The sequence below is a fragment of the Lagenorhynchus albirostris genome, chromosome 11 (assembly GCF_949774975.1).
Source record: "Lagenorhynchus albirostris chromosome 11, mLagAlb1.1, whole genome shotgun sequence".
Taxonomy (NCBI): Eukaryota; Metazoa; Chordata; class Mammalia; order Artiodactyla; family Delphinidae; genus Lagenorhynchus; species Lagenorhynchus albirostris.
The window spans coordinates 102,905,217-102,924,320 of record NC_083105.1 but is presented as its reverse complement, the minus strand read 5'-3'; the positions used below and the strand labels follow the sequence as shown (position 1 = coordinate 102,924,320).

At 58.9% G+C, this 19,104-nt stretch overlaps 1 protein-coding gene across 1 annotated transcript in view; it reads right to left on the bottom strand.

Moving 5' to 3' along the window:
- CACNA1C (calcium voltage-gated channel subunit alpha1 C) overlaps window positions 1-19,104 on the bottom strand; it is a 459,786-nt gene that overhangs the window by 181,766 nt on the left and 258,916 nt on the right. The window contains exon 4 of the mRNA XM_060164442.1: window positions 2,520-2,659. Coding sequence (XP_060020425.1) covers window positions 2,520-2,659 — 140 coding nt within the window. The remainder of the gene's footprint in view (window positions 1-2,519; window positions 2,660-19,104) is intronic.

Genomic DNA, 19,104 nt, shown 5'->3' with positions numbered 1-19,104 from the left:
GCCTGACGGGGGCGGAGGGAGGGCTCCCGGGTGCCTGATGGGGGCGGAGGGAGGGCTCCTGAGTGCCTGGCGGGGCTGTGGGGAGAGTTCCCGGGTGCCTGATGGGGGCGGAGGGAGGGCTCCCGGGTGCCTGATGGGGGCGGAGGGAGGGCTCCCGGGTGCCTGGCGGGGGCAGAGGGAGGGCTCCCGGGTGCCTGATTGGGGCGGAGGGAGGGCTCCTGGGTGCCTGGCGGGGGTGCGGGGAGGCCCCCCGATCGCCTGATGGGGGTGGAGGGGAGTAGCTCACAGAGGCTCTGAAGTCCTCCCACATCCATTCAGCAGCCCCATGTCCCCACTGTTCCGAGAAGACTCCTCCACCTCCGGAAGGAATGGGGCACGTGAGGGGAGGGCAATGCCTTGGCACCGGCCTCCTGGGTGGCAAGGCAGGGAAGGGAGAGGGGCCCTCAGCCCGGCACTCAGGCGGGCAAGCCCACCTCCCCCGGAGCAAGGCAGACTCCCTCTAGTTTGCAGGAGGGCAGAGGCTGCCCAGGAGGGGCCAAGGTGAGCAGATATTTCCCAGGAGACACGAGGAAGCAAAGGCACATCCGTGTAAGGGGTCGGGATGGGAGGGCACAGCTGAAGAGAGGTGGCTGGGCCACACCCTCCATGCGGGTGTGTCGTTTTCCGAGTTAGAAGGATGGGCTGAGTCTAGACTGGATGGAGAGCCCCAAAGACCAGCGCCTTGGAGAAGAGAAACCAGGTGCTGAATGTGGCCGATTGCGAGATCAACGGGAAAAAGCCAGAGGGTCATGGTGGACCACAAGCTGAGCCAGCGCTGGCATCGTAGCCTCCACGTGACAAACAGTCGAGGGAGGCACCCTTGGGAGAGTGCCGAGTCCGGACGCGTCCCTCTCTTCCTCAGCCTGACGGCCCGGGCCCGGGGAGACGTGGCTGGGATCTGGGCTGACCCACAAGCAGTCCGCTCGCGGCAGTCTCGGGAGGAGCCGGCTCCATGCAAGTGGGGGACGGGCCCCTGTCTGAGGTCCACCTGTGTCTCCTGCTTCCATCCCACGCAGAGGTGAGGCCACGTTTGGGGCAGAGCATCATATAGACCAATGCCAACTCAGCCCACAGACGGGAGAAGACTTAGCTTCTCTGCCCCAAGAGGCGCCTCTCCTCTCTGTTGGCCCCAGAAGCACCAGATCTCATTCCTTGGGCTCTTTCTGTGAGTGTGTGAAAGGTTCCCAGGAGACTCGGGCCTTGAGGGCGACGCTGAATTGAAAAGGATTTACATGTATCGGGAAGAAGCGCGTTAAAGGACTTTGCCACGGTTTGCTGAGTTAGTTCAAGGCATTTGTCAGTCACTCTGTTTATCCTGGAGTGAACAGAAGCAGCAAATCTCTCGCAGATCTGCAGCTTCACCCTGACATCCGCACGTGGCAGAGTCCAGAAACTTCCGTGTCCCTCATGCCTCCCAAGTGTCCCTGATGTTAATGCAAAGCGTGTCATGCTTGGCCAGGCAAAAAAGGACAGCGGCGAAAACTCGGAAACAGCTCCAGACGCCCGGAGACAGGGACTCGCTCCCAAATGGCCCTGATTTGCTCCGTCACTTCCTGCAGGAAAGGCCGGGCGCCCACGAGGCTCTGAGTAGGGCGCGCTCTGGGGAAGCCACCAGCACAACATCCTCCCGGGGCGGCTGGGAAGGGCCCCCTGGGGTAGGAGCCTAATGCCACGCTGACCTGACCCCGGAGGCTGCGGGGACAGCGAGGGAGTGAACGGCAGGTGGGCTTGAAGTAGCGCCAGGTCAGCCCCGAGGCTCGGGCACCCTGCCCTCCGCAGACGGACGAGTGACTGGAGCCTGGTCAGCTGTGTCTCTCGTGGCGCGTGCGGGTCTCTTTGTACAAACATTCCACAGAGAATCTTTTCCTGAAGTTACCGATGCCTTGATAAGGAGATCGTCACTTCCAGGGTTTCCTGAAGCTTCCTGACGCCGCTTTGTTTCTGAGCGTAGGCTGACTTGGCCTCTGCAGCAGAGCGGGTGGCCCCGTGCCCCCGGCCCTTCCTAGTCCCACTGTCCGGTCCCGGCAGCCGCCGAGCCAGGACCCTGCAGAGGTGCAGGTGGGTGTCCCGGCTCCCGGGTGCCAGCCGCCTGCCCACCCAGCCTAACCAGACACACCCGGCCACACCGCAGGGGAGGCGCCCAGGGGCTGCTGTGCCGGGTGAGGCCCAGAGGGAGACCTACAGCTGGGGCGTCTCCTTGACCGCACAGAGGCCCCTGGGCTCCACCGGTGCGCACGCGTGTGTGTGTGCGTGTGCGCATGTGTGCGTGTGCACGCGTGTGCAGGTGGGAGCGGTGGCCGGCGCTGCTCCAGGTGACGCTCCTCTCCCTTTGGAGACAGTCTGAATCCAAAGTGATGTTTAATAGATCCTCTCGTCTGGCCTGAAGCCCAGGGCCCTTGTGACCAGAGACACGGATACGGATGGGAAGGGGCCGGTACCGGGCGAGGGTGGCGGAGGGGGGGAGGGGTGGCTGTACTCACCCGACAACCACAATGATAAAATCCAGCAAGTTCCAGCCGTTGCGGAGGTAAGCGTTGGGGTGAAAGAGCAGCCCGTAGGCTACGACTTTTAAAAATGCTTCCACAGTAAAAATGATGAGAAAGAGATACTCCACCCGTTCCTAGGAAACACAAGTAGAAGAGAGAGAAGGAGTCATTAGACTGGGGATTTGGAAAATTCTGACCCAGCAGGTCCCCCAAGGTGGTGGAGGAGAAGGGGGCCCCTCCACGGTCGGATCAGGGGGACACCCCCAGGCCACATCCCGAGCCCCACGGTCCATCCCACAGGAGAGCTCCGATCCACTGGGCAGGAAGGGGGTTTTTAGTCTTCAAATGTTAAAATGCAGAAATTAGGGTGGTGAAAAATCGCACATCTTTGAGAAACATCTCAGTTCATCAGTGAGCAGTTCCTCGTACTTCTCAGAAGAGAACTCATGATGCCTTCTCTAAGGGGACCCAAGGATGCCGGGATGGGAGCTGGTGCTGAGAAGGGTTGAGACAGAAGGGCAGGGGAAGTGCCACAGTTCTGAGTCACCAACCCTGAAGCTACAGCCGGGGTCTCTGTACCCGGCCACCAAGAAGCAGAGCATGCAAACCTCCGCCGGCTGCTGAAACAGAGGCAGCTGCCCACGTGCGCTGACCCCGACCTGCGAGCCCTCTTCCGTGAGGAAACAGAACTCTCTGTCCAAAGAGCGAGACCGGATCCGCAGGGACCCCAGCATTGCCAGGATGAGGGCGGGCACTGGGTGGTGGAGGGGCGGTGCTATTCCGCTCTCCACACTCTGTCCTCTCCAAGAGGGCTCTGCTGTGGGATGTGGCCCTGTCCCTGGAGCCCACGCTCGGCAGGACTGACTCCGGCTGGCTGGAGCCGACTCAGGGCTGATTCACCGGCACCCCACCCTCCACAGCAGCCGCTCTCCCACGCTGCCCCCGGTGCAGAGCCTTCAAGGCCCCTCAGGCAGGGGCGGCCGTGGCCTTCACACACAGGTGCTTTGCGCTCGTCTCCGTGGGAGCGTCCAGGAAGCTCCCACCTCAGACCCCAGACCCGGCTTCTCCCCCTCCGCAAGTCAGGAGGGGCTCACTGAAGACCCCAGGTCCCACGCCCACCGTATCCCTAGAAGGCATACGGCCTGCCGCCCACCCTGCAGGGAGGTCAGGCTGGTCCCAGCGCCCCCCGTGCTCTGCCCATCTGCTCTGCCCACCCTCCCCAAACCCTGCGACATTGAGCGCGTGCCGGCCTCACCCAGCCCAGCTCAGGACGAAGTCTGGGGACACAAAGTTAAAAAGGGAAGAGCCCCGGGCCCCACCCAGACCTACTGGAGGAGATCTTCTGGCCATGGAGCCTGGAAGTGCACATTCCAGACCATTCCCCGGGTGTCTCTGAAGCACCTGACGTTTAGGAACCACTGGTCCACGCGCTGAGAGAGGCCCAGACAAGCGGCAACCAGGGGAAGGGGATGGAGGGGGGGACTCCACCAGCCTCTCCGAGGCAGGCTTGTCCTCACCTCCCACCCATTCCGTCATCTTGAAGTTGGTCTGGGACGTGGCTTCCCGGGGGTCTGCGACCCAGGAACAAACGGCAGTGCGTAGGAACTCTGGTCTTTAAAAAGCAGGTGATGTTGGATAAAAATGTACATCAGGACCTTGTTGAAAGGGAATGCATGTTCCAAAAGGGCGCGACACACCTGAGGACGACTGCGGAAGGTGAGCGGTCCAGCCACTCAGCCCCCGCCCCCGAGACCATTCAGAGCGCCCACGTTTAGCCCCAGCTGACAGGGCCACCTCCTCTGCACCCCCAGAAACCTCTGCGGAAATTCACGAAGTTGGAGCAGGGATGAGAAGGGAAACAAAGGCAAGCTGGGTACCCATCTGTGTCGGGCTTTCATGTGTTCGCCTGCGCGCCAGATGCACTCACCCCACCAGCCTGCATCAGTCACACGTCACTGGTGAGGCACAACCAGCTGAGTCCCTGGACACGATGCTGGAGAGCCCTCTGGGTCGTCTGCACAGTGAGCTTTCTGGGACAGGTAGCAACCCAGCTCGGAACACCCCTTCCCGCGGCAGGGAGGACAGCCATACCCCAGGGCTCCGAGCGTCCTGGCGTCTCAGACAACTCCTTAAACAGCGGCACCCCCAGCCCCGCCCGACCGGCACCAAGCAGTGTGTTTACCCCCTCATCTGCGAGGCTGCCTTCCCTTCCTGATTCCTCTATGAAAAGAGAAAGCCACGGGGGAGGAGGGGTCCCGGGTCCCTCCACTGCCGTGCAGGCTCACACCGCAGCCCCGGCGCGTCCTAGACCTGCTGCACCTCCTGTGAGATGGAGGACCTGGGGACGTGTGTCTTCTCTTGTTGACCCTAGGCCTTTGTAAGGTTCCCCCATGAGGCCCACTCCCTAATCTACAGCATGTGACATAACAGGTGGAGACGAGAAGGAACCACGGGCATGGCAGAGAGTCCTCCACTCAGCCGTTCACGGACATGTTTATGTGCTGGAGATTCAAAAGAGAAAGGGCTCAGAAACTGACCTCCAGGAGCTCTGGGGACAATGGGGACAGATGGACAGAGTCCAGTACAGCAGGTAAGCTGTGCCCTGGAGGGAAGGCTGGGAGGATGGAGAGCTGTCAGCTGAAGTGGGTGGGTCAGGCATCCGGTGGAGAGAGAGGTAAAGGGGGGGAAGTGTGGAGGCCGTGGCTGGGGAGGGGACGGGCTGGAGAGGTGGGCCGGAGCAAGGGGACCAGGGGCTCTGGGGCCAGGCCTGGACACTCGGCTTCCGTTCTGAGGAGACGGCGGCCCTGCTGTGGTGTGCACTGCCATCTGGCGCTGTCACGATGGGGCAATCGGGCGGGGGTGGCCCACTCAGAGATCGTGGAGGCCTGAGCCGCGGCCGAGACGGGGGACTGGAGATGAGCAGGGGGACCTGGGACACAGAAGGCGTGTGATTCGCTTTCCGGCTGCACGTGGGGGTCGGAGAAGAGGCAGGGAAAGAAGGGCGCGGCCCCCCCGGGGTTTCTAACCCGGTGACTGTGGGTGGAGGACCCTCTCGCTGCGGTGGGGCCTTGAGGAAGAGGAGGGGTCCGCGTTCTGTACTCAAGGCGGAGCTCCTGGACTTGGACGTAGAGGTGGGCTCGCAGGGGCGGCTGGACAAGGTGGCCCTGGAGATCGTGTGGACCGGAGGAGAGCTGAGGCTGGGGTCCATCCCCTACGGGACGACCTCAGCCCAAGGGAGTGCTTCCGCGTCCTGGGAATTGTCTCCCAGGAGAAGTGACAGGGTCCTGCTTAAAGCCATGGGGTCTGAGAGATAAAGGACCTCAGAGGTTATCTAAGTAACCTCCCGGCGGAAAGACTAGGACACTGATGAGATAAGGCCTGGCGGGTACACGTGGAGCATGCAGGATGAGCTGGACTTCCTGACCGAGGCCCAAAGTGCGTTCGTTTCTTTGCCTCCCGGGCCCCGCTGACCCCCTAAGACACGAGTGGGTCGGACTCCTCAGTACGAGGTTTAAGGGTCTGAGACAGAACTGAAGAGGGCCCAGGAGCCAGGAAGAAGGGTCCGGACAAGAACCCAGGGAAGGAGCAAGGGCCTGTGGTCACCAAGTCTGGGGCACAGTCACCTGTGAGGTGGGTGAACGCGGGTGTGCACGTGTGTAGCACCTCTTGTGAGCAGTGCTGTATTCACTCTAACGTTAGGGGCACGGGTGTCCTTACAGAATGAATTCCACCCCTCTCTTCAAAGCCAAAAAACGAACAAGAAAACGTAAACAAGTGAAACAGCTTGGTCATCCTTTCAAAACACTGTGTGTTGCCATAGAAACGTCCGGGGGTGGAGAACAGTGCAGCTGTGGAAGCCGTTCTCCGGCCGGCTGATGTCCGGGTGCCTCTGGCCTCATGGGTTCACATTCCTCATGGCCTCCTCGGGCCTGGTTCTGGGGGTCCCAGAGCCCTGAGAACGCACCGAGGTCCAGCACAGGACCCGCCGTTTCTGTGATCTCGGGAACCCCCGGCAACTCTGGAAGCCACCCTGGGGCAGCCTGATTCCAGGCCCCACTGTGGGTCGAGGTTGAATAGGCTGGAGGAGGCATGAGGACAAGGCTGGGTCGCGCCAGACGCAGCCACGCACAGCTGCGGGTGGGGGGCGAGGGGACGCCCAGGGCTCCCGAGGACCCTCCGCTGCAGCCGGCTGGAGTGGGGACCTCGCCGCTCAAGTGGTTCCATCTCTTCCCTTTCCCAGCACCTCCCCTTCCCTCCCGACAATATTCCCCAACCCCGCCCGCCCCGCCCCGTGCGTCCTTTCCCCAACCCCGCCCGCCCCGTGCGTCCTTTCCCCAACCCCGCCCGCCCGCCCCGTGCGTCCTTTCCCCAACCCCGCCCGCCCCGTGCGTCCTTTCCCCAACCCCGCCCGCCCCGTGCGTCCTTTCCCCAGCCCCGCCCACCCCGTGCGTCCTTTCCCCAACCCCGCCCGCCCCGTGCGTCCTTTCCCCAGCCCCGCCCACCCCGTGCGTCCTTTCCCCAGCCCCGCCCGCCCCGTGCGTCCTTTCCTTGTCACCGTGTCCCCATCCCTCCCCTCTCCCCGCTCTCTCCTTAGGGCCGCCACTGGCACCCGGGCCCACATCCACTCCCAGGTTTGACCCACTGAGGGGATTCAGAGGAGGGAGCGCCTCGGTTCCCAGGGGTCACGAGGTCTCCCGGATGCCTGTGGGCTGTGAGGCCCTGGTGGGCACAGGCCGTCAGAGCTTTCCGCTCTCCTCACGTCCACACGTCCTGCCCTTCACCCGCACTGTAAGCCTCTTCACGGCAGACTCAGTTATCTGTGGATGGTAACAATCCTGATTCTGACACCGAATGGCTCTGTGTCTTCGGGAAATCACGCTACCTCCCTGGTCTGTTTCTCATCGGTAGAAGAGCTAGTTAAGCATGAAAAAACAAAACAAAACACGATGCTGCTGAGAGCCCTGGGCTCCCCAGGGCTGCTTTGGGCGCGGGTACAGGTCGGGGGGAGGCTGACAAGGTGGGGCTTCCCCCCTGCCCCCGCCTTGAACCAGAGCGTGGCCACTTTAACCCGAGGACCCTACACGGCTGACTCCAGTCTGGGGAACCCACAGGATGGGGTGTGGAGAGAGAACACACGCGAAAGGGCGCAGCCGTCGCTTCCTGACTCGCCCGGGTGACCTGCTGGCTTCATATCCTGGGCTCTGCCTGAGATTGTACTGGAGAAGAGGAATGAGTGCTTTTTTTTCCCCTGGTTTTCTTAGAACTTGGAATACCACTTCCAAAGTCTCTCCAGAGTCCTCTGTCAAGCTCGTCCCTGGTCTGTGCGCAGCTCTGCACAGGCATAGCCGATTCCCAAACGTGGAGAGAACACAGAGTTCCTGCCTTGCTGTTCTGAGGATCCCTATAAACACAGACAGGTTTGATAATGAAAAATCCTTCATTAACGGGACTATGACTGCGTGTGCTTTAGGAGAACACGACATTCCCTCCTGGTAAGGGAAGCCGGTGCCAGGCGACAGCTCCCCGGACCCGGCCATCAGGGAGCGCCCGCCAGGTCTGTTCACGTATGCACGCTCGTGTCTCTTCAAGCATGCATGTTTCTGCACACGTGGTGCAGCTGGGCGACGCCCACCGTCTGTGTTAAACAGCATGTACCTGCTCTGTAACAGACCAGCTGTGGAAATTCACACTCAGAGAGCTTTCCTTCCCTCTGCGGCTGAAGGACTACACAGAGTGTGGTGAACACACGCACAGGATACTAGTCAGACCTGAGAAGGAATAAAGTTCTGACACGCGCTGCAACACGGGTGAGGGCTGAAAACACTGTGCTGAGAGAAGCCAGTCCTCAAAGGACAGGGATGTATGATTCCACTTCTGTGAAACACCCAGAACGGGCAAATTCACGGAAACTGTAGATTAGAGGTTCCCAGGGCTGGAGGAGGAGGGAGCCGTTTCGGGGAATGAAAAGTTGCAGAAACAGCGGTGATGGCCGCACAACGTCGTGAGCGTAATTCATGCCACTCAAGTGGACACATTAAAATGGTTAGAACGGCAAATTTTGTTATCCTTATTTTCTCACAAAGGGAAAAAAAGGAAGCGTTCCTTTGGATGTTAAAGATTTTCTAACCATCAAGGGTCTTCATCTAAAGCTACCTGAGGCCACGGTTGAACCTGTATCAGCTACCCCCTCCCCGGGATCACGTGTCAGGAAACCGCCAGGACAGCTGCTTGTCCAGAGAGCTGGTGGAAGGCTGGGGCCCTGGGATGGGGCACGAGGCGGTGGGCGGGAGGCGGCTGCAGGCAACGCCTTCAAGTCCACCATGTTTCGAGGCAGGCCCTTCCCAAGGGCCTTATGGTGGTGCAGGCGGTCTGGCCTTAACACCCAGGACTCCTGTAAAGGATGGAAGGGCTGGACAAAACCACGGGATACCTAAGAGCAAAGCAGCCTCGGAAAGGACAGTCGCCTGTTTGTCGAGGCTGGTGGCCCTGGAGGCTGAAACTCTGCCGGGTCGCTGGTCTCACAGGGGCTCAGCCCAAAGATCCGGAAGCTCTCCTCCCGCACAGCTTGCTCTGCCCTCGCCCGTGACGCCAGGTGGCCGCGACTCACCCACCTGTGAGACGCTCAGCTCACGTCTCCTCTGGAGGCTGGCCTTGCCCCCCTGGGAGGGTCAAGCGGGCGGCTCAGATGTCCAGGTGCCGGCCTGCCCCTCGCCAGCCCGTCCCCCAGACGGCATCTCTGCCCGTCCCCGGGGCCCCTCCCTGGGCTGCTTCTCAGCTGTCAGCCCCCAGGGCAGACCTGGCCTGCCTGCGTGCTCGCGGTGTCCTGCACCGTCGTCACGGGCTGCTGAGCCGCCCCTTGGAGTTCACGGGTGGCCACGTGCCCCTCCCCAGCGGGCAGCACAGGCTATCAGGGCGCGGCCGGTCCCCCCTCTCCCAGGACGTCACTGGCTCCGGGACATCACCTTTGCTTTGGGTAATGGAGCAGAGTGGTGACAGGTGTTCCCACTCAGACCTGAAGTGCTTCTGGGGACCAGGGGGCATTTGCTTAATGACCTGTGGCTAGTGTGTGGTTTCCCAAACGGATGCGGCCGTGGCCTTAAAACTCTCCTAAACGCCCACCTTCTTGCAAGGAAGCAGACCAGCTCGCGGCACAGGGGGGCAGACGCCCTTTTCTGCCTGTCTCCGCGGCTTGTCCTCCGCCCGCCCCCATCGCTGTGTGGGTGTTAAGGCAGCTTCCTCACTGGTCTTACTGGCATCCGGGCTGATTCTCTGCCTAACCACCTCCCCCCGTGCCCCCCCGCCCCTGGCCTGGGATGGAGTCTCGCCTCCATGGCCTGGCTCCCAGGTCCCGGTGGAACCCACTCGTCCCTCTGGCCCCGTATCCGGCCAGCACCCCGTGCTCCAGCCACGCCGGAAGGCTCACCACGCGCGACCCAGACGGGCGGTGAGGGCACCCCTGCCAGGCCGGCCTTTCTCCACCTGCAAGGCCTGCCCCTCCCCTGGTCTGGACGTCTTACCCTCCCCGGCCCCCCACGGCCCACCACTCAGTGCAGGGCCCTCTGCAGACACGATTCGAGCACTTACGACAATGTGTGTGTTTTCTGCAAGCTCGTCCCCTTGGGGACAGAGGCCTGCAGGGCGGAAGCAGGCCTCTCTGTCACCTTGGGTAGGAGGTGTCTTTAACTGGAGGGCAAAATGACAGAGGGAAAGGGCTTTGGAGCCAAGCTGTTTCCCCGTGACGAGCCGCGTAATCTTCCCAGCTGTGGCCTTGTCACCAGGAAAGTGGGAAGCTACACGACTCCGGCGACTTGGGGATCAGGAGTCATAGTACGCACTGGGATGGCTCAGCTGCCATCGCGGCTCTGCATCGAGCATGGCCCCCGGCTCTGCCCCGGCTCTGCGGCAGGTGCAGCGGGGGTTCCGCAGGCGTCTGTGGGGCTCACGCCCCCTCCAGGCAGCTCTGTGTATCCCCAGAGGTCCCGCCTGGGCCACTCTCCAGCGCCCAGAGCACCAGCCCTCTGCCCGCCCCCTCTTCCCTCCTGCCCACATGGGCCTCCAGGACCCTCAGCAGGTAGCATGACCCATTTTCAAGCTACTTCTGAGCCTCTTGACTTCAACACAAACTGGAGCCCAAGGCCTCACGTGTGTTTTCTATTATTGACACAACTTCACAACCAAACCAGAAACTTCTCTGAGCCCGTCTGCCAGGTTCCGGGCCTTCTGAATGCTCCTGACCCCGACCCCCAGCCCTGGGTCCACAGCCGAAGGGACCCCAGCCCCCCAGCCGCGAGCCTTTCCCTGGAGGCTCTGGGAACCCCACAACCCTTTGCCTCCTGAAGCGACTTATCTCAATGGCCTGGACGAGGTGACCGACGACAGCAGTGCCCATCGGGAGCGAGAGCGTGGGTTCAGGAGGGTTGAGGACCTGCGGTCACTTCCACAGCGAGAGCGCAAGGGGTGGGACATTACAGTTTATGAAGAGCCTTCCATTTTATGTTGAGCGTCACGACCACTTCATGAAGCAGGAAGGCAGGTAATTTCTTCTCCTCTACTTCTCTCACCCCACTTTCTTTTCCTCCTCACACCACCCCCATCACCATCACCACCATCTCCTCCACCCCCAACACCATCACCACCGTCTCCTCCACCCCCATCACCATCACCACCGTCTCCTCCACCCCCAACACCATCACCACCGTCTCCTCCACCCCCATCACCATCACCACCGTCTCCTCCACCCCCATCACCATCACCACCGTCTCCTCCACCCCCATCACCATCACCACCGCCCGAGCACAGCTCCCCGCCCAAGCCTCCTATAGTGCCACCGCCCTCTCCATCTCCCTGTCCCCAAGACACCATTCCCTTGAGGCATTTTTAGCCAAGACGCCAAACATCCAAGGAGGAAGAAGCGAATCTGTCTCACGCAGGTGAAAATAGCCGGTCCCCGCCCTGGGCCTCTGCCTCCCTCCCACCCTCCCGCCCCCACCTTTCCTTCGTGGCTCCTCCGCCCCTCCAGCCATCAGCCCCCGGCTTCCCCTCCGTCCCTCTCAGAACTTCTCCCTCCACCTGAGGGACGGGCACCGTCCACAGGGTCACACAGCAGTTCAGCTAATTGGCTATTTCTTGCGAACTGCTTAAAAGGTGTGCAGACCCACTGAAAATGGAAAAACACAGAGCCGTGAACATCCACCTGTGACGCTGATGAACGCACCCCAGCCCTTGCGGGTGTGGATGGGGCGTCTCCTGACCTGTGCGGACCCACAGAGGGAGGCCAGGTACCCAGGAAGGGCCAACATCCCGAGTGAGGGCACAGCGCAGAGGGCTTGGTCCCCTCCCCCAACCGCGGAGCCCATGAGGGCTGCGATGGCCTAAATACAGTCCTCGTGCCGCTACGTCCCCTGCTGGAAGGATGTGAGGGGAGGAGGGAGGAGTTTCAGCTCCCAGCTCGTGTTCTCGCGGTGCCAGGAGGCAAAACACCTCCCCAAACACGGGCTTCATTGTTCCTGCTTTTCTGCTTGCTGCCTCTGACTTGCGGACAGAAATCGTACGGCAGACGGGACAACGGAAGCTGGGGTCACAGACAGACCCCGGGTCCCGGTGCCTGAGAAGAGTCCCCGTCACGCCGGTTACAAGCTGGTTACCATGATGTCGACCACCAACACCACCAATAACCACAAGAACTAATGTCACCCTGTGTGTTCTCAATCCCGACCCTGATCCCAAGTCCCTTGCACGAGTTACCGAATTATTTTCTTCCTTCGTCACAACATCACGATGCCGGCAGATCAGTCCTCCCCGTGAATCAGGAGGTTGAGACGCGGAAGGCAGGTCCGCTCGCCCAGACCACACAGACTCTAAGAGCCGTGGCGGGGCTGCACCTCGGGCCCCTGAGCCCAGAGCGCTGGCCCTTAACGTCAGCTTTAACTTTTTCATCCATAGAAGAAGCAGCATGGAAACAGCCTGCGTCGTGTGCTGGTGTCCACGTACGTGGACGTGCTCTGTAAACTGCAAAGTGCTGTGGAAATACTGGCGGGCATCACCCCAAAGCTTCTCTTTGGGGCAGAGAGAACCATCTCATAAAATCAGCGCAGGACCACAGAAGCTCAGGGGAGGAAGGGGGCTCCAGTGTCCCGCAGGGTGACGTACACTCGACACTGGATTAGACTCACAAAACTGAGAGGCCTCGTGAGTGACCTGGCTCAGGGTTAGATAGAAGTGACACCCCGAGATGACCGGAGCGGTGCTGGGTGCAAACCCCCATCTCCTGACCTGTGTCCGGTGCTCAAGCCGCCCCCCACCTGGGCCCCCCCAGCAGACACCGCCCAGCCATCACCATGAACTCACCTGCTGACCCACAACATGACCTCAGCACCCCTCTCAACACAAGGACCATCAACGCATCGGTGCTGACTTACAACCTGTACCCTCCCCGTGGGATGCACAGGGTGACCATATAGTTTACCCGTCAGACAAGGGCAGCTTTGAGAGTGACTAATTAGTGGGGACACGGGGGGTGATCACACGGGGGTGATCCCAGGGGAACTAGAGACTGTAGTCACCCTAATTATACCTCAAGGAGGTTCCCAAAGCGCCCACCTGCTCCTTGTAGGTAAACCGACCTGAGGAAGCTTGGGAGCGTCTTCCTACTGGACGGGGCGGGTGGGGGGACTTGGGGGAAGGAGACAGTCTTGGTGAGAAAGGACAGGGTCCGCCTCGGGGTCACAGTCGTGTCTGCAGAGGTGCCACGACCACGGGGTTACTCCCGCGCCCCCGGGGTCCCCCTCCCGCCCCGGCGGCACCGGCTCAGCACCCTCACGTGAAAGCACGTGTCCGCGATCCCCTGCTCCGGCTCCACCCCGCCCGCTCCTCGCGGTGAACGATCGCCTGCGCGGTAGTTTAATGAGCCGTTCGGGCGTCTCGTGGAGGCTGAATCACCTTGTTTACTCATCGGTAATTAACTCGGCAGCATCTAATGTCTGTTTGGGGAGATTTATGGGCATTTTCTGTTTCTAGGTGACGAAATTGAAAAATGAGTCTAATTACTGATGGATTTGCCCAAGAAGAGAACCAGAGAACGGTATTTCACTCACTGCCAAGTTCACTGCGCCTTAGCACGGCCATGACAGGGGTGAATGACAGGAACGCCAGGGACCGCCCAAGACCATCCTCTCGGACAACCCTGTTTCCTAAGGGGAACCCCATTTGTCCCTCAAAAAAACCACTGCTACTAAGGGGTTTTTAGAGGATGTGACACTTCCGGTATGGAAGGTTCTGACCGGGTGTGGCCTCTAAGCTGCTTTGTGATGTGAGCTTAGTAAGTCATTTTATATTCTTCGACTTTACATTTTCTCGTTTATGAAGCAAAGTTTTCAAGTCATCAAATTATTGGGCTAATGAGCAGATGATCCCATAAAAATGGTTGCAAGCTGGTTAACAGAAAAATATCACCATCGCGGCATGTTTTATAAACATTTAGAAGTTCCCTGTCAAGCGTTTTGCTCAGTGTTACATTTCCGGAACCTGCAGGTTGGGAGGATGAGAGAAATGCTCTGAGCATTTTCTTCCAAGGCAGATGGAAGCATCTTCCTGGGGTGCTCACTCTGTCAGTCTCCAGAGAGCGCTTACCTTTGTGGCAACTGAGCGATTTTAGTCTCATCCAGGATCTGGCTGAAGTAACAGTGTCTCCTACACTTTGGGGATCGGGTGGGACGGGGGTCTTAGCGCATATACCTCGCTCCAGAACTGCTCAAGGAGCTCCCCACCCAGGGCTTCCCTGGTGGCGCAGAGGTTGAGAGTCCGCCTGCCGATGCAGGGGACGCGGGTTCGTGCCCCGGTCCGGGAGGATCCCACATGCCGCGGAGCGGCTGGGCCGTGAGCCACGGCCGATGAGCCTGTGCGTCCGGAGCCTGTGCTCCGCAACGGGAGAGGCCACAACAGTGAGAGGCCCGCGTACCGCAAAAAAAAAAAAAAGAGCTCCCCACCCAAAGGCCCTCCCATCCTCACAACGATCGTCAGAAACGATGTATTTTCTGCAGGTGAGGAGGCCCAGGGGTTCGGGGAAGCGGGCCAGGGGTCTCGCCCCGAGTCCCACGGAAGGCCCAGTGGGGAGCAGACGGTGTCCGCTGGCCGGACCTCAGGCTTCCGTGTCTCAACGTTCTCAGGGGTGGTCCAGAAACCTGCCAAGGAGGCCTGCGGGTAAGTGAACAGTCACCTCGCTCCTAGTTTACAGGATACACTGAGGGCCTTGGTGACCCGGGTCCCAGCAGTGACCCTCTCCTCCACGTGGCCCAGCCCACCACCGCTTCAGGGCTGAGACCCCAACTGGGTCGAGAGGCCTCTGCTTGGGGTGAGGCATGTTGCTTCTTTGGGCCTCAGTTTTCTAATCTGTAAAATGAATGCCCCTTCCCCTCCTCTGCCCGGGCTATGAAAAATCACGTAGAGAGTTTGGTGTGCAGTTTATACGTGTGTTTCCCTGGGGTCCACAGACCATAAGGGGCCCTGGGGAGTGAGGAATCCCTCAGGTCCTATGAGTGGCTCTGACTCCCATGGCAGGTGCCAAGTAATCAAGGCCTTGCCTCCCCTGCTCTGAATGGACACGTGCCTGGCTGCCACCAGCCTGACTCCCACCTTGTCCTCTGGCCTTGTTGTGTTAGTTGAGGCTCAGGGCACGGTGGTTAGGAGTCCCGTCTCTGGAGGGAGACCACCTGATTTTAAATCCAGGTGCTGCCATAAAGATCAGAGCAGAAATAAATGAAATGGAGAATTAAAAACAGTAGGAAAGGCCAATGAAGCTAAGAGCTGATTCTTTGAAAAGATAAACAAAATTCATAAACCTTTAGCCAGACTCATCAGGAAAAACAGAGAGGACCCAAATCAATAAAATCAGAAATGAAAAAGGAGAAGGTACAACCCCCATACCACAGAAATACAAAGCATCCTAAGAGACGACTATGACCAACGCTATACCGATAAAATGGACAACCTAGCAGAAATGGAAAAATGCCTAGAAAGGTACAGTGTCCCAAGACTAAACCGGGAGAAACAGCAAATATGAACAGACCAATTACCAGAAATGAAATTGCATCAGTAATTTAAAAAACTCCCAACAAACAAAAGTCCAGGACCTGATGGCTTCACAGCTGAATTCTACTAAACATTTAGAGAAGACTGTTAACACCTGTCCTTCTGAAACTATTCCAAAAAATTGCAGAGGAAGGAATGCTTCCAGAATTATTCTATGAAGCCACCGTCATCCTGAAACCAAAACCAGACAAAGACATCACATAAAAAAGAAAATTACAGGCCAATATCACTGAGGCACATAGATGCAAAAATCGTCAACAAAATATTAGCAAACTGAATCCAACACTACATTAAAAGGATCATAAGCCACTGTCAATTGGGATTAATCCCAGTGATGCAAGGATGGTCCAACATCCACAAACCAATCAGGATGATTCACCACATAAACAAACTGAAGAATAAAAACCATATGACCATCTCAATAGACGCAGAAAAAGCTTTTGACAAAACTCAACATCCACTTATGATAAAAATTCTCCACAGTGTTGGTAGAGAGGGAACATAGCTCATCATAATAAAGGCCGTATGTGATAAACCCACAGCTAACATCCTACTGAACAGTGAAAAGTTAAAAGCACCTCCTCAAGACAAGGGTGTCCACGCTCGCCACTTTTATTCAATAGAGTATTGGAAGTCCTAACCATCGCAATCAGACAAGAAAAAGAAGTAAAAGGAATCCAAACTGGAAAGGAAGAAGTAAAGCTGTCACTGTTTGCAGATGACATGATACTACAGATAGAAAAGCTTAAAGACACTGCCAGAAAACTACTAGAGCTCACCAATGGATTCAGTAAAGTGGTAGGATACAAAATTAATATACAGAAGTATATTTGTAATAACTTTAGATGGAGTATAATCTTAAAAAATTGTGAATCACTATTACTCCTGAGACTAACATAATATTGGACATCAGCTATACCTCAGTTTAAAAAAATAAAATAAAAACTTAAAGAAAGTGCTAGAGAAGAAAATTGGAAAACGGAAAGGAGGAAAAAGGCAGAATAGGCAGGAATAGAAGACACACGGGAGCAGGAAAGAAAAGTGCGACACTGCTAGGGTTCATTTACGCCCTGAGACGTCCAGGGTTAAGGTTCCCGAAGCCATGCCTATGATGCCCAGGTGTCTGCCCACAGAGGGCGTGTGCACGCGTGTAGCAGGAGCCCAGGGTGCACATGGGGGGGCGTGTCCAACACACCCGGGAAGAGGGGCTTGTGGGGTGTGAGTCTTGGGTCCTCCTGGAAGAGTCGACCATTTGTCTATGTTCTACGCAGAAAGCAAGCCAGTGACCCAGCACCTCTGCCCAACCACAGCCAGGGTCCCACTGACCTCTGACCCCTCTGGTCAGAAGTCCCCATGAGCACGCAGCCGGCGAGAGGTCGGAGTACCAGCAGGCTCTGCCCTGGGGTGAGCGCCCTCCCCCGAGTCACCGCTCCCCACTGCTGTCCTCTCCTCCCGCCCACAGCGTCTGTGGAACTGACTCCATGCACTGGGCCGGAATCAGGCTGTGGTCCAGTCAGACGCCGGGCCCCGGGGACCTGAGTTCTGATTATGTCCACCGACATTTACTACCCTGGGGCCGCAGATGCAGAAGCAGCGCCCCTGCCTGCCTGGGGCATTCAAGCCCGGGGCGGGATCAGAAGGGACAGAGGTCATTGCAACACGACGAGTCCCTTCAGCCGGGAGGCTCGGGGACCCCTCCCTGACACCAGCTAGACACAGAGGGCAACTCAGCCTCCTCCACACTCCAGGTTCCAGGCCGGACCCTTGCACCACAGACCACGTGGCTTCTGTGATCCCAGAAGAGCTACGAGCATCTCAGAGGACACGGGCTTTCCCCTGAGACGGTGGGTCCGGGCGGAGCTGCCGTGGTGACACTCGCACCCCCTCTGCGGCATCTACGCCCAGGTGAGCAGCCCGGCACAGGTAAGCAGAGTCGTCACCACAGGGAGCCGGTGTCCTTCCCGGAGTTTACACGCGACTTAGTCCTTGACCATCTAGGAAACCCCCCACTCCCAGCTGCTGCTCACCAGGGCCCTGGACGGCGTGTCAGGCTTTCTAGGGGAAGCGCTGGAGTGGTGGAGCCCCGCGGGGTGAGGAGAGAAGGAGGCCCTTGGGCGCCCGCCACGCGTGATGTGGTGAGTCAGCGCGCTCCGGTCCCAAGCGGCTGGTGCCGTACCGCCTCTCATCACGGTGAGGCTCAGAGGAGTCAAGCAGCCAGTCCAGGGCCCACGGGGACTCAGCGCCGGGCGCAGGGCTTGAGCTCCGCCTCTGACTCAGTCCCACTGCACGGCCCTCAGTCGGGGTGGTTTCATGTCCATCACTGTCTCCACGGGAAATTCGATATTCAAGTAATGGCCGATCAGGCAGAATGCAGGGAGTGGCGGGGATGGAGGGAGGGAGCGCTGCTCCAGCCCAGGGCAGGGGCCGCACAGAGGGCCAGTGGGAGGGGGGACGGCGGGGCAGGACTGTGTGGCTCGGGGACCACGTGGCAGTGGGACTTAGGAGAGACGACGGGACAGGCCGGATCTGGCCAGAAGCAGCCGTCAAAGCCCAGACCCAGCAGCTGCGGGTCGCACCGTGAGCGGTGCTGGGACTGAGGGCTTCGGAGCGGCGGGAGGAGCATCCGTCAGAGCTGACCTGAACAGCCGTCCGCGCCAGTAACGGAGCCTTTCCATCTCAGGTGGTTCCATTTGACGGGAGCCACAAATTCATACAGCAGTTTATGCAGCCGGGGAAGGAGGCACGGGGAGGGGGTGGAGGGAGCGCGGGAGTCAGCCTCAGCTCACCAGTGTATGCATTCATTCATTCACTCGCTCACTCATTCACTCACTCGCTCACTCACTCATTCACTCGCTCACTCATTCACTCACTCATTCATTCATTTACCAGAAGGCCACGGGCGGGCCCAAGAGCTGTCTGACGTTATGAATGTCTCTCTCTCCCAGCCTCCTAGCTTATACTATAAAAGTCACCTACATTTTAATTTGTTAGATTTGGGCAAACCTGCATGCTTCTCGGTCTTTCCTCAGTGCCACCGCATCTTACCGACCCCACGATACCACCGTGTAGAACCAGAACCATGTGCTGGGTCACAGCAGACTGGAGACCCCTGGGGTCGGAGACTGTCTTTTCCTTCAACACAGCCCCTCCTTCTGGCTTCCATCGTTTGAAAATGCAGTAAACCCTTTTGACAGGTGTCTGGTAAATATCTACTTATTTACATGTTGATCAAGATACTTATATATTTCCTGGTTCAAAAAAGTAAGATTGCCCGCGCACTCGCCACGGGCTGGAGGTGGCTGAACTAGGCTGATGGACTGGTGGCAGAGCCAGGGCTCTGAGCTGGCAGCAAAGCACCCTCGGCGCCCCGCCCCGGCGCTTCCGGCCACGCCCTCGCCCTCCACGTGACTCCCACCTGCTGCCTCGACCCCTCCCGGGCTCCACCCCTCAAAAGATACAGGGAGGGCCCAAGAGGCACCGAGGGGGTGGCAAG